This window comes from Opisthocomus hoazin, chromosome 18 (genome assembly GCF_030867145.1).
Source record: "Opisthocomus hoazin isolate bOpiHoa1 chromosome 18, bOpiHoa1.hap1, whole genome shotgun sequence".
In the NCBI taxonomy this organism is placed as follows: Eukaryota; Metazoa; Chordata; class Aves; order Opisthocomiformes; family Opisthocomidae; genus Opisthocomus; species Opisthocomus hoazin.
The window spans coordinates 14,019,763-14,032,946 of NC_134431.1; the positions used below are offsets into that span (position 1 = coordinate 14,019,763).

At 39.3% G+C, this 13,184-nt stretch overlaps 1 protein-coding gene across 1 annotated transcript in view; it reads left to right on the forward strand.

Annotated features, from left to right (window-relative positions):
* The window catches only part of VAPB (VAMP associated protein B and C), a 34,630-nt gene extending 24,997 nt beyond the window's left edge, over positions 1–9,633 (forward strand). Inside the window, exons 4-6 of the mRNA XM_075438436.1 lie at positions 1,342–1,422; positions 2,851–3,027; positions 5,233–9,633. Of these exons, the coding sequence (XP_075294551.1) occupies positions 1,342–1,422; positions 2,851–3,027; positions 5,233–5,391 (417 nt within the window). The 3' untranslated portion in view covers positions 5,392–9,633. The remainder of the gene's footprint in view (positions 1–1,341; positions 1,423–2,850; positions 3,028–5,232) is intronic.
* The last annotated feature ends 3,551 nt before the right edge of the window (positions 9,634–13,184 follow it).

Below are 13,184 nucleotides of genomic sequence, written 5' to 3' on the forward strand. Positions count from 1 at the left end.
ATAGTATGCATCTTCTTCTGAATAGCTATTTAAAGCTGTGGAAGTCTGCAGAGTTAAGAATTCCCTTCTGAAAGAGATTTATGGAACTATATTTGTCTAATGGCCTCAAAATAAGATCCAGTGGGAGAAACAGCAATAGTAGTAAAATGTCTTCATTGCTAGAAAGTTAAGCCAGTGTGTCTGCCTTTCTAACTCTTTGAGTTACTTGTACCATGAAAAATGTTCTTCTGCTAGCAAAGAATGCTTTTTAGGACCTAGATGGCCATTTCATTTTTCCAAACCTCTCTAGACCAATACGGTTTCTTTTCCTATGACGCTTGATCAGTTCTCAGTTTTGTTACCACTCTCCAGATCTCTTCCTATTCTGGATAAACAGGTGAGACAAATTATTGGAGTACCATAAACCTTTCAACACTTCACAGGCAGCCAGCGAGCTTGAAATAGAATTCTGACTTGAGCCACAGAAGAGCTGAAGTACGACTCAGCTATTTAGGATGAGTCAAATACTTCTTCAGGTTGCACAGGGTTTAGCCGTAATTTGACACCTGCGTGAGCTGTGCTGAGCAATACCATGCTACCAGGAGTGTGGTCAAAGTGAAGTGTGTGAGAGCTCCAGGACATAAATGTGGACGCTTCTTGCTCTATATCACTACCATGAATCAAGCTTTTTAGTCACTACTGTAAATCAGTCTTTTTAGTTCAGGGTTACAGCTGATACGAGTTTATAAATGTTAAGCCCTATTAAAATATCAGAAGGACGCTTTTTAATGGTAGACTCCCTAGTTGAAGGGGGGAGAAGGAATGAGAGGGGAAGCTATCCCTTTCTGTGTAGCACATCTGTTATTGTTTAGATATTGACGCTGAAAAATGAAGGAGCTGGAGAACAGTCCTGTAATTGGTATCAGTCAGGAAGAAAACCTCATGTGCAATTTGAAAAGCTTGAATAGGATCTCCGCTGAAGACTTCAGAACTAACATTGTTACTGATTTGGGTTTTGTTATCTTTCCCATCCTTTGAATGCACCCCTCCTTTTTTTTTTTTTTTTTTTTTTTGATTCGGGACCATAGCTCCCTCTGTCTATGCTAATTACTCTTACACAGTTCCCAGTTCTCTCGTGAATTACCTGTGTAAGTTACAGACTATTTAGAATGATTACCTTCATCGTATCTGGTCTTTGATCAGTTACCTATTTGGTCTCATTTTTCATCATATATGTGGTTAACGGTAACATGATTAACATCTGTGGGGTTTTTACCTGAAATGATGTGATTTGTTTACATAATACCCTGTGTATTCAATCTGCCTTATTATATTAATACATTTAATATTAAATTGTTCCAGTGGAAAGAAGCAAAACCAGAAGAACTCATGGATTCAAAACTTAGGTGTGTGTTTGAGCTACCGGCAGAAAATGACAAGCCTGTGAGTATTTTCAGATCCATATTGAGTGTTTTAATACCACAGTAAATCATGTAAAATGGCATGTTTATAAAGGCAGTTATATAAGCAAAAGACAAAACCCTCCGTTTCACTGCCTGGATGGCATCACCCTTTGAAAACACAATATAAACTGTTTAAAATCTTGGTGATGCTTACTGGAGCTAGCAGCTAAGTTGAACAATGTAAGTGCAACACAAGCACAAACAAATCATTGAGTTGATCTGTTTCCTTTTAGGATATCAGAGGATAAAGAGTATTTCAAAGAAATTTTCAAAGAAAATTGAAAGATGCTGATTGATGGTCATAAAACTCAGAGTTTATACCGAGGCAGTTATAACCGTCAGCAATACAAGTTTGGCTGTCCAACACTCCCCTTTGCTTCCTTGACACAACACTGGTTTTAGCAAGTAAATTGGTAGAAAGCTAGTAAGGAAGGCACAAGTGCAGTTAGGGATTATATTGCAATTAGCAGCCGTAATATTGTAGGATCCTTTTTTGTTAGGGTAACGGCATTAATTTCTAACGGGAGCATGTAGTGTCAAATGTAGAGTTACTAATGGATTGAATAAACTGGAAAAGATTTCCGATTATGCAGGTACTGAAGGCACAATTGTTCTGCCTTGGCACTAGACAGCTAGTAATTATGATCGTGTTGTTACAATGCCACTACTGTAGTCTCATTATGACTGCTTTACCTGCTCCAGACAGCGAATGTTTGCTCTAAAAGTAGTTTCTTTTCTTGTAGGCCAGGGTACCTTCTGTGTTTCCGGTTTAGTGGTGTGAGGAGATGAAGGAAAAAATCTGAATTAAATGAAACTTAACAGCTATTCTGTTTAGTCATATTTTTTTCCATAATGCCTAAAATTTACTAGGACAAACCAAAGCACAAGTCGTAACAAGATCCTGTTACTTTATTTGTATGAATAAAGTTATGTTAAGTCATGTGAAGACTTTGATGGCAGTTTGGGTGGGGAGAGAGTGGTTTGTTTCTTATGAGAGCCAGTCTCTTTGCATTCTGAAGTGCAGAAGATAGAGAAGATCCGAAGGCAGGACTCCCTGCGGTTTGCTTGAGGAGGGAGAGGTGAGGAGAGCACTAATTAATGCTCCATGAGCAGACTGTGAACAAGTAAGTTCCTGTTCATACTGTGGGACATGGTCTAAGGATACTTCCTTTTCTATATATGCAGGGACTGAAAAGTCAAGGTCATTCTGTCTGCACTTACTGCTGCTGATCTGGTGCTTTCTGTGAAAGTCAAAGGGGAAGTAAAGTTACAGAAAGAAAAACGTTATTTCTTTTGATACAGGCATATTTCAGGTGTGCACAGATAATTTTACCTGCTTCTCCTAAATATCAGGTGTGTGGTGTGTTGTTAATGACTAACCAAACATCACTCTATCCTTTTTTAACAGCATGATGTAGAAATAAATAAAATTGTATCCACAACTGCAACAAAGACAGATTCCTCTGTAATGTCTAAATCAATAAGTTCTTCTTTGGATGACACTGAAGTTAAGAAAGTAATGGAAGATTATAAGAGGCTTCAAGTAGAAGTTCAGAGGTTACGGGAGGAGAATAAACAGTTTAAGGTAAAGATGCTATTTTTTATCAGATTTATCCCTTACCTGAAAAAAAAGAAAGCTTCCAACTAAAAAGGTTTGCTTATCTGACCTTGGCACAGTGTTTTAATGTTGTCTGTAAATTAAAAGATAGTTTAGGTTTCTCTCTGTAAACTTTGAAAAAATGTTGAAATCAATGCTTCCTTTGAAAGGAGCTTACAAGTCATGCAGACAGAGAAACTGATTGGAGAGCAACACAGAGTAATAAATTCCCTCTCTTTTTTTTCTGTTCCCACCTAGTTTTCTTAGTCTGAATTAAACATTCAGTGTTGGATTTGGCCCTGTTCTCTCAAACTGATGGGAGCTGGAGGGCAGTGTTGTGCAAATACTGAGTGTTACAGTAATTGCACCTGTAATATGCAGTTGAAATGACTGAAGTAAGACAAATTAATGGATATATGCTTCCTGTCCTATCCAGCACATAGCTGTGAAATCAAGTAATTGAGAAGCCCTTATCACCATGCTGAAAAACTCTTTTTGCAGTAGTTTCATTTGTTGTACATGTCTAGTTTCATAGATAGCAGCACCAAAGAAAATTGAGCCCAATGAAAGGAACTCTGTTCTGTCAGCTTTGATGCTGCTTGGCTGGCTGATGTGTGAAGAAATTCTTTAAACGTTTGTAGCCAGTTTTGTTTTGCATGTAGAAATAATATATAGAATATAGAAATAATATATGTGTATTTAGCTGAGATGCGACCTAAACTTCTGGTGTTCTTGTTTTGCCAGTGTCTCACAATACTCTTTAGTACTATATGATTTTACTTTATTTTTTTGCAAATCAGTCTTGAATAAACACTCTACAGAAGATACCTAGAATTGAGCTGATGTCTTACAGTAATGTCTTAAAATGGTGAGCTGTTTATTCCCCTTGTGGAGCGTTAGAAACATCTGTAAAACATCAGAAAACAATATTAAGTTACTGCCAGCGACCAGGTGCTGTCAGTGTCAGGCTAGAGTCACTGTCAAAAGGAAGTTAAAATATTTGAAATGAAAAAGTGTTGTTTCGAGCAGTAAATTTACTGTATAGGTAAAAAACGTTTTATTGTTTACAGAAGTCAGTTGTCCCCATCCAGACTTACAGCAGTAGTGAGGTATCAGGTAGTCTGTGATTTCTAATAAGTAATTTTTTTTTTTTTTAAAAGGAAAAACCCCACATTTTCCTCCACAACGTTAGATGCCCCATTAAATTCAAAAGTAAGAAATGCTGACATACACTGAGCCTTTTGAATTTCACTTCTCTGACAATTTTTAAGGCTGCAGTCAGTTTTATTACAATGTTACTTCTGGAATATATTTCTTTAATGTGTTGACCGGAAGCTTTTGCTTCAGTATCTTATATTTTTGCACTGTAATACTGTATCACGTAAAAGAAGTATCACACTGTTGCTTCAGCTGTATACAAGTTAGGTCACATCAGACTCCCTTCACCATCTCCGAAAGTTGCTCGCTGTGTGGAATGGAGTGTGCCTAACACAGAGATGCGCTGCATGACAGTTCAGGTCAAGATGTCGGGAGCACCGTCTCCACTTGAAATGATGATATCTGGTGTTATGATGTTGTTTTATCTGTTGTCTCACACATCTTTAAATCAAGAGAGCTGTCAAACTCGTGCCAAGAAAGTATCCTAATTATTGCCATTAGTTTCATGTCAAAATGTCACCATTAATATGATAGGGGAAATAGATTTCCCTTCAAATGCTGGTAAAATTTGCTTGTGACGTCTAACTAGAGGAATGATGAGTATAATTGCCTTAAAGTTGCCTATTTTTCAAAACCTATCTTAGGTATATTGAAAAGCATTTTCACCAACAGCAACTGTATGTGCTTACCAAGCAAGAAAAGCATCTTCATGCCATTCCCTCCATCATTGTTTCTGAAGTGCCAGATCTGTCTCCACACTTTGGGCAAGCGTTCTTGCAGGCTTCCTCCTTGCTTCCCCTGTTACCTTAGTTAGCAGGAGAAAAATTCCAAGAGCCCGTGGTGTTTGCTCTGCTAGTCAAGTAGATGCAGAATTCCTCTGCTGCCTCAGTAGCCTTTCCTTCTCAGGCTTATCTAGGGAATAGATCTCTTAAATTAGCTTTTGCCTACTTTATTATGCCCACCTAAAAGAAATATGAGAAGGGTGAATATTTAAAGCTTTTTTTCAGTAGAAATAATCAATAGTTGTTTCTTTAGGAAGAAGATGGACTGCGGATGAGGAAGGCACCCCAGACAAACAACCCAATATCTGCTTCTGCAGCTGCTGTCAAGGACGAAGGGCTCAGCTCCAGACTACTTGCTTTGGTGGTTTTGTTCTTTGTCTTTGGTGTAATTATAGGAAAAATAGCCTTGTAGAGGCAGCATGCTGGAAATTGTAAATTGGTTTGATGGTTCTGCCATATCATTGGATTAAATTTATTCATAACAATGTTTAAAGAAAAATTAATGTATGACATCTCACAGGTCTTGCCTTTAAATTACCCCTGCACAAATACTATGTAACATAATCTAGAAAGTTTAAAATGTACAATGAGTGAATGAATGAAAGAGAATATGCTTCAGTGATGAAGAAGGGGAAAAAATCATTATTTAACACTACAGTGGAATATTGTATATGTCATTTTAAACGTTCTTAGACCCTGGTACATGTTGCTGGATTACCTCTTTTTTTAAAAAAAAAAAAAGAGAAAAAAAACCCAGGAAAAACAGAAAAAACTATTCCTCCACTGCTGGAGCTGGCCCTATTGGATGTTTGGAGCTGGGTTAGGCAGGAGGTGTTGATAACTTCTGTAAAATACGTTAATCCACCATTCTGCTCATAAATTTAACAGTTTCTGTCAGTGTCTTTCAACTCTGTGCAAGTTACCAATTTCTTGGCACTTAAATGAATAGTGAGAAGCTGAAAAGAATTGTATGTGGCAATGCTGAATGTGCTAGGCATCATTAAGAGGCATATATTGACTGGTATGACGCTCATTTGGAATAAAGGTCAATGCCTTGTTCTCATAAAGGGACCAAGCTACGTTGCTGTTGGTTCATTTAGTTGAATTAAAATGTTATTCAGAGATGTTTAATGCATATTTAACTTATTTAATGTATTTCATCTCACGTTTCCTTAATGTCACAAAATCAACTAATACTATATGATATGAAAAGGCACCTGTTTAAAGCCAGTGACTAGAACTAAAAATTTGCTGCTGTAGTGATGTGAGATTCTTCGGCCTTCTGGTGTTTTGGGCACTACACAATTGTTGGGAGTTTTAATCATCTGAGCATTGGAGAAACAGTGGTCAGGAAACTGGTTTTTGTATGTAAATAAGTCTATCTAGGGGAAAAAATATTAGTAGTAAACTAGTCCTATGCCGTAAAAGACCAATCCTGTTTGACTATGTAGCATCTTAAAAAAAGGGGAAAGAAAAAAAAAAAAACAAACAAAAGAAAAATAAAACCCCCAAATTAATGTTTCCTTTGTTACTTTTGTCATGTTCTCACAGTTGTAGAGGGGGGGAGGAAACAGTATTCTCTGTCAACTTAGTTTGTTTATGGCATGAGGAAACTTGCAGCCTTGTTTCAGGATGAGCTTTTTTTTTTCCCCAGCCTAATTTTAAATTCAGTCCAAACCACCCCATCGTGAGCCTGATATGCGTAAGCGTTGTTCAGAGTAACCGTGCTGACTGCTGGGGTGCAAGGTAACTTCCCATTTTTCAGTTTAGTTGGGTTCGGTAGCTAAGAGCTTGACAGCAAGTTGAAAGTAAGGTTAAGGTAGTTTTGTCTCTGAGCATACTTTCAGTCCAGAATACATAAACTCGGTGTGTTTTAACATGTTGAACTTCAGTGGATGAAACCGTTTTAGAGCAGGTCAGTTCCCCTGTATTCCTAGATGGTAGGTCCAGGAACCATCAGTGACAAAAGTTCTTGTAACACCTTTCAGGATGGAGATCCGTCTTTTAAAAGTGACTTCTTTCATTCCTTGGTTGTTCCTGTGATTTCTTGAGAAGGCTGTTCGGGCTGCAGCCTGTCTGCTGCGCTTGTCGACCTTTGTATTTGTTCCACTTGTGTCTCAAGGGTTTCCTGCTTTGCAAGTGCAAGTAAGTGAAATTTTCTGTGAGGTTTAGTAAGAAAATAGGTGGGAAAAAATCTTCACTGGTGTGTTCAGCTTATGAACACAAGTCTGGAAGTACTTCTGGAAGATTCAACAGAAATGAGAGGTGTATTGTCAGCATTTTCAAATGCTCGTGCCTTGTCTGCTCAGGATGGAAGTGACCGACCTATTAAAGTATGGCTGTAAAGGGCAGAGAAGATGGGAGATGAGCTGGAAAGAACGAAGCAGTGAGTTCAGTGTGACAAATTGGGCAGAACTGATCAAGAAAAAGATACTTTCTGGGCAGTAGAAGCTAATGAAAACTTTTACATGAAACGTTTTAAAAGAACCTTTTCAGAAAGACAGGGTCTAAGGGATGCTGCAGAATTAGTTTTCATGGCTTTGAAGTATATATTTGATAAAACCTTTACTGAGGGGAGACTGAGCTATGCAGTGTTTTTTTTTTTTAGAGGCTGTAAATAATCTTGATCTCATTAAAAATGTGTTATCAGAAGAGCTGAATTCCTAATTTGCTTTAAAAAAAAAAGATACTAACTTTTTCTGAGAGCCCTTTGTTCTGCTGAAAAACAACCTCAAAAAAAGTTTGTTTTAAAAAAAAAATAATCTCTGTCTTTGCTGGGTAAAAGGGGAGGATCAAAGCTTTAAACTGGTCTCTTGTGAGTATGTCTGTAATAATGTTCCGGGCAAATTTTACACAGGCTGTTAGCTACCACAGTTGCCTTGGCTGGCACAGGCAGCTCCCAGGTGAAGGGGAAAGCCAGCAGAATGTCTGTCCTCCTTCCAACATTCAGTAGGCACTTGTAAGTCATCCGTGGCAACTTGGAACTTCATTTGTGAGCAACGTTGTTCCTGTTCTTCACGCTCCACGATTATAAAGAGGTCCCAGAAAGCCCTCTCATGCTTTGCGAGATGCCTTACAAACGCATGACCAAGGAGACCGACAGACAGGACCTTGGTTAGTTAAGGATCTGTTGGTAACAACAGTACTCTGCAGCTGGGGCCGACCCACGCCATCGGTCCTAAACAAGACTGTTAAATTACCTGCTTGTATTTTGGAACTTAACAAAATTCTGAGGTCTTCCCTAACTATTTCTGACAACAGCCTGACCAGACAGCAGCACTGAGTTGCCTGTGGAGTGCTTTGTTTTGACTGAGCTTACAAGAAAATGGCTGATCGGTGGAATCCTTGTTGCCTGTCTGTTTGGCCAGACTCTTCCTTCATATGCAGTAGAAAGAAATCTAAGGATGTTTTTTCTTCCAAGGCCAGGTTGTAGATACGTTGCAAAAATACGTTGGATGGATGTTCTTAAGCCACGTGGATCTTTTGTAAGTTGTTCCTTACATGATGCCACCAGAGCAAATGTTTTCGTGAAGCATTCATAGAAAGTGAATTAATTCTGGAGGGCGTTGTATATCTGAGGAAGTTATGCATGAAACATAGGGTTTCTAAATAAGATTGTTGTCTGGTGTCCTCACACAACACCAGATATTAGAAAACTAATTGATAGTAGAAATCAAGTTATTACTTAATCTAATTATTATCCTTACTGTTATTTTAAGACGCCCACTTGCATATCCATCTATTGTTAAATTCCTTAAGAGCCAGTAGAGCCTGCTTAGGTAGCCTTCATTTTGTGGAGCTTTGCACTCCAGTCTGCACTCTTTGGGCCAATTTGGTATAAAAAGATATCTAAAATGTCCTGAGGCCTAGTACAGGGAAACGAATGGAAAATGGTTTCTACTGTTTTCATGTAGTTATCCACATCTTAAAGCAAATATTTCATGCATAAATGATTTTAACTATTGTTCTTCATTGGCAGTTGTCAGCTGTGACCGCACAACTGGAACCATTGCGTACGCAAGGTGGGCACCCAGTTTTGGGTTCTTACTGAATAGCCTTAGGGACTGAAGGGCAAGGTAGTGCCACGCGTGTCACGTTGGGAGGGAGTGATGTACCATAATGCCATTTTCTAAAATTATGGGATTGTAATAGCTTGATGGCGGTATTCCATGTTACTTTTTTGTCCTAAAATGCTGTTAGTGGGATTAAGTTGGAACCACACTTTGCAAATTGCTAGAGTTTCTTCTCGCTGTTAAACTAAAGGGTTTCTATTCGCTGCACCTGTAAACTTTTGCAATTCTTATTATGATCTTGACTTAGCAGTCAGCATATTTACATAGTGGTGTGCACACAGAAATGGATTGTTAATGTCTTAAAATACTTGATGTTGCAGTTGCCTAATGAAAGACAACGATGTCATCCCTTTTCTTTAGAAAATGCATATGACACTTTCTTAATTGGAACACTTCCTTAATTCTCGGGCACAATAGTGACTTGGCTGTAGTATTCTAAGTTGTTGAAACTATACTTCTCTTGCTCTACATGATGTCCTGATATGCTGTATCCTGAGTTCTGTTTTCTATATAAAGAAATGGAGAGGAAAAAAAAACCACCAAAAATCTCTCTGTTGGAAATTAAAGAACATGTAAAACAAGCACTCGGAACTTGCTGTTTGTTGTGGCTGGGTTACAGCTGCACTAGGACTTCACAGCAGCGCCAGCGCAGCTGGGGTTGGAGAGCTGCTGCTTCACTGCTTGAAAGTGGGTTAGCATCCACTGCTCACATCCTCCAGCGGGCAAGCTGAGAAGGGACAGGTGGGGAGTGAATTTCAGTGTATGTATTAGAAGTTCGGGGGGGGGGTTGAGTCAGGAACACTAATATATAAAAGAAGAAAGTAGTCAGTACAGGAGTGAGACTATTTCAGTAGTGTATGTGGAAGTTACTATTCTTTGTAATCAGACACAGTCTACATACTCAGTTTACTAATTAGAAAATATTTGTATAAACCAATGTTTAGGCAATTTAGAAAGAAAAGCACCTACTGAGCAAGGCTGCTTGCTTGTAGTGAAACCTAGCAGTTCTCTAGATTCACTTCATTAAAAGATGACAGTGGGATACAGTGCTAGTATAAATCGTCTGTTACAGTTAGACAAATAGTGGGATTTGTTGTTCAGGCAGGGCAATGCTGATCCTTTGACCATGTCCAATTAAGATTTCTTTGTATTATGCTGCCAGCTGCATGTATGCCAAATCGCGTTGTCAAATGGGTGTCGGTGCAAAAGTGACATTACTCATTGTGCCGTTACTTTTATTTTGATAAGCTTCAGAGCACAAAAGTAATTGTGTGTTTCCACTACTCAAATCTGCTTAACTATAAAATTTGTTTTATTAATGGGTTGTTTGGGTTTTTTTACTGGAGAAATTTTTTTTTAAAATAACACAAGTAAGAGCCAGCCAGAAATCTCTTACACGTAATATTCTAATAGGCATGCACTTGCATGTTTTCAAAATTGCTTTGTCCCTGTCATTTACTCCCCAGTTTCCTACGGCTTTGTTTCCTTTTATAGAACTGCTTTCACATTTGTACTTTGAAGAGTAAAGCTTTTGAAAACTTTACTAAACTTCCATGTAGATCTTTCTGCCTCTCAGTCCAGGCCTAAGTTTGTCCTGAAGCTTCTGCATGAGCGAAAACTACAAAAGGAACGCTGAGACGACGAGTGCAGAAACAAGGCTGCTTTTCCTTGAAGCAAACTTGAACTTTGGATCTTTCCTACTATGATCTGTCATTAGAAAATGGCCTTTTCCAGATGGCAAAACAAAAGAAGTTAAGAAAACAAATGAATGAAGAAGAATTAATTGAAGACGCATATTACAAGCTGACATTATACATCTGGCGTTTCTGTTTATGTTTCTGCATCAGTACATTTTATTCCTATTTAATAAGTTCCTAATTTTGTGATTTTTTTTTGTTTTGTTTTAAGATATTGGAGTGCCTCTGAAGAACAGCCCATAGTGAAGTATTGTTCCCAGTTTAGCTGTACTTCATTTTTTTAATCAAATCTTTTTCTTTGGTGGATAAACTCACAAGATTAGAAAAGCCTCTTGAACTCCCTCGTGTTTGAGTTGGCAACGCTCCCACACACAATTATCCACACACAACTACTTTTAAAAGACCATTATTAAGGCTGTACAAAGCCAAGCACTGAGAAGTTAGGAAATGGCAAAACCAAGTTTGTGCACTGTTCGTTTGGCCACTTTCTGTGAGGACGTTGCAATGACTGATGGGAGACTGCAGCACCTGGTCAAGGAGTGGGCGAAGGCTGCCTAGAACACAACTTCGTGTCCATTACCTTAATGGAATCCTAAGTTCTCTTACGAAACATACAGTTAGGTTTTTAAAAGTTGAACTTTAAAAAATAGCATCGTGGTATTAGGAGTAACGGACGCGTGTGTCAGGATTGAACCCTTGGTGTTCCACCTATGGGTGCCCGCTCCTGACCCGAGCGTCCCGTGCAGTGGTGAGCAGCCCCGCGTAGAAGCAGCAGGTTTTGCTTTCACATTTCACTGGCAGGCTATGCACGAGTGTGATTGGAGCCAGAATTTTTGCTTCAGTTCTGAGCCCCGAAGAGCGTTTCTGTGGAGGCTGCAGGCTCTCCAGCGCAGTTTTGTTCCTGATCTGTTCTGCCTGAGCTGTCAAATCTCACTCCACTCCCTCTCTCAGCCCTTTGGCTCAAGCCAAGACATCTTGTTCCTTCACTGCTCCTTGGCAAAGAAAGCGCTGTTCAGCGGAGCGTCTTTAAATGGCTGTTCTTCTCTGCTGCCTGTATCTTCCCTCTTGGTCGCTCTCTGCCCATCGCCCTTCCAGCCTTGCTCTTCCCCGCCTGCCCGTCCCAGCTGTGGGGCCCGCGGCAGCACCCTGCCTGCCCCCGGGCTGCCCGGCAGGTCCGGCCCTTGGCACTGCCGGCTCTGGTCCCGTCCTGGGGAACCGCTCACCTTCCGCTTCAAATTTGTTCCTTCTTCCTCTTCGCTCTCTGTAGATTTTGGAGCAGTGAGTATTGTCAGCCGTCTCCTGTCTCCAGCTTTCTTCTGCTGCTTCAATGCAGCATATTTATTCACCGTAATTAGCATGCGCTTCTACTCCTGTGGATGGTTTATCAAATGAAGCACTAGCTCAATGCTGTTCATATCTCCAAAAGCACTTCAAAACCTCTTTGTGTTGCTGTGTTTCAGTTTAAGAATTGTTTGGGAAATCTAGAATGCAAAATACATTCTGAGGTATTTTAAATGGGGGCATAAAGGTGGCTAACGGGAAGACTAAGTTACTGTTAATTGAGCTGTGAAGATGAGATCAGATCCGTGACTGTGTGTCCAGCAAACTCAGCTCATGCTTTAAATTTTTGTGCCTGCTAGAGAAGCAGAAAATTGCAAAGGCAACTTGTCTAAGTAGCTTATGATATTAAAGAAGGTACAAAAGGCTTTCATGATCAGACTTAGTGCAGGAAGCTAGTGAATGTATTCAGAGTGTTTGAAAATTATTTTTCTGTGCTTTTTGGAGTGGCTAAAAAATGATTAAACTTTTAAAAAGTATGATATAAAGTGAAGGGGGAAGAGTTTTGCAAGACACACGTGCCTGTTATCGTTGACTTTCAGCTGGGACTAACCTGCCAGTGCTTCTGTCAGCCCGGGTTTCTTCACAGGCACAATAAAAAGGTACATATTTATTTTACAGTTGGAAGGAATCCAGTAGTCAGGACTAATGTTGTCTGCGTCCTTGAGCTGTTTTTCTAATGCAATGTTAGATGTGAAACATGAAGTTACTTGGTTTTGTCTTGCTGATGTCAGATAAATAAATCGCAGAGCTAGAAGGTGGCGGTTACCGTAGAATCCTGATTACTTTCAAGGTAGGCGTGCAGCAGTGGAAGCTGCTAATAAATGTAACTGGTGCTTTAAAAGGGCATAGCTGAGCAAATTTCATATCAAATCTGGTAGTGAAGAAGAAATTAAATGGAAAGCTGAATTTGAATTGGCAGTTTTCTCAGTGAAAGCTATTAAATGGCCAAAACCCCAACAATTTTGCAGTTGAGAGGGGGGACAGCTTTGGCTAACCACCCATCCTGTTTCAGTGATGAAATGAAGGGAAAAATTAAGGTAAAGTAATATAAAACAAATAAGGGAAACAGACAGCAGTCAACTCAAAATGAGAGT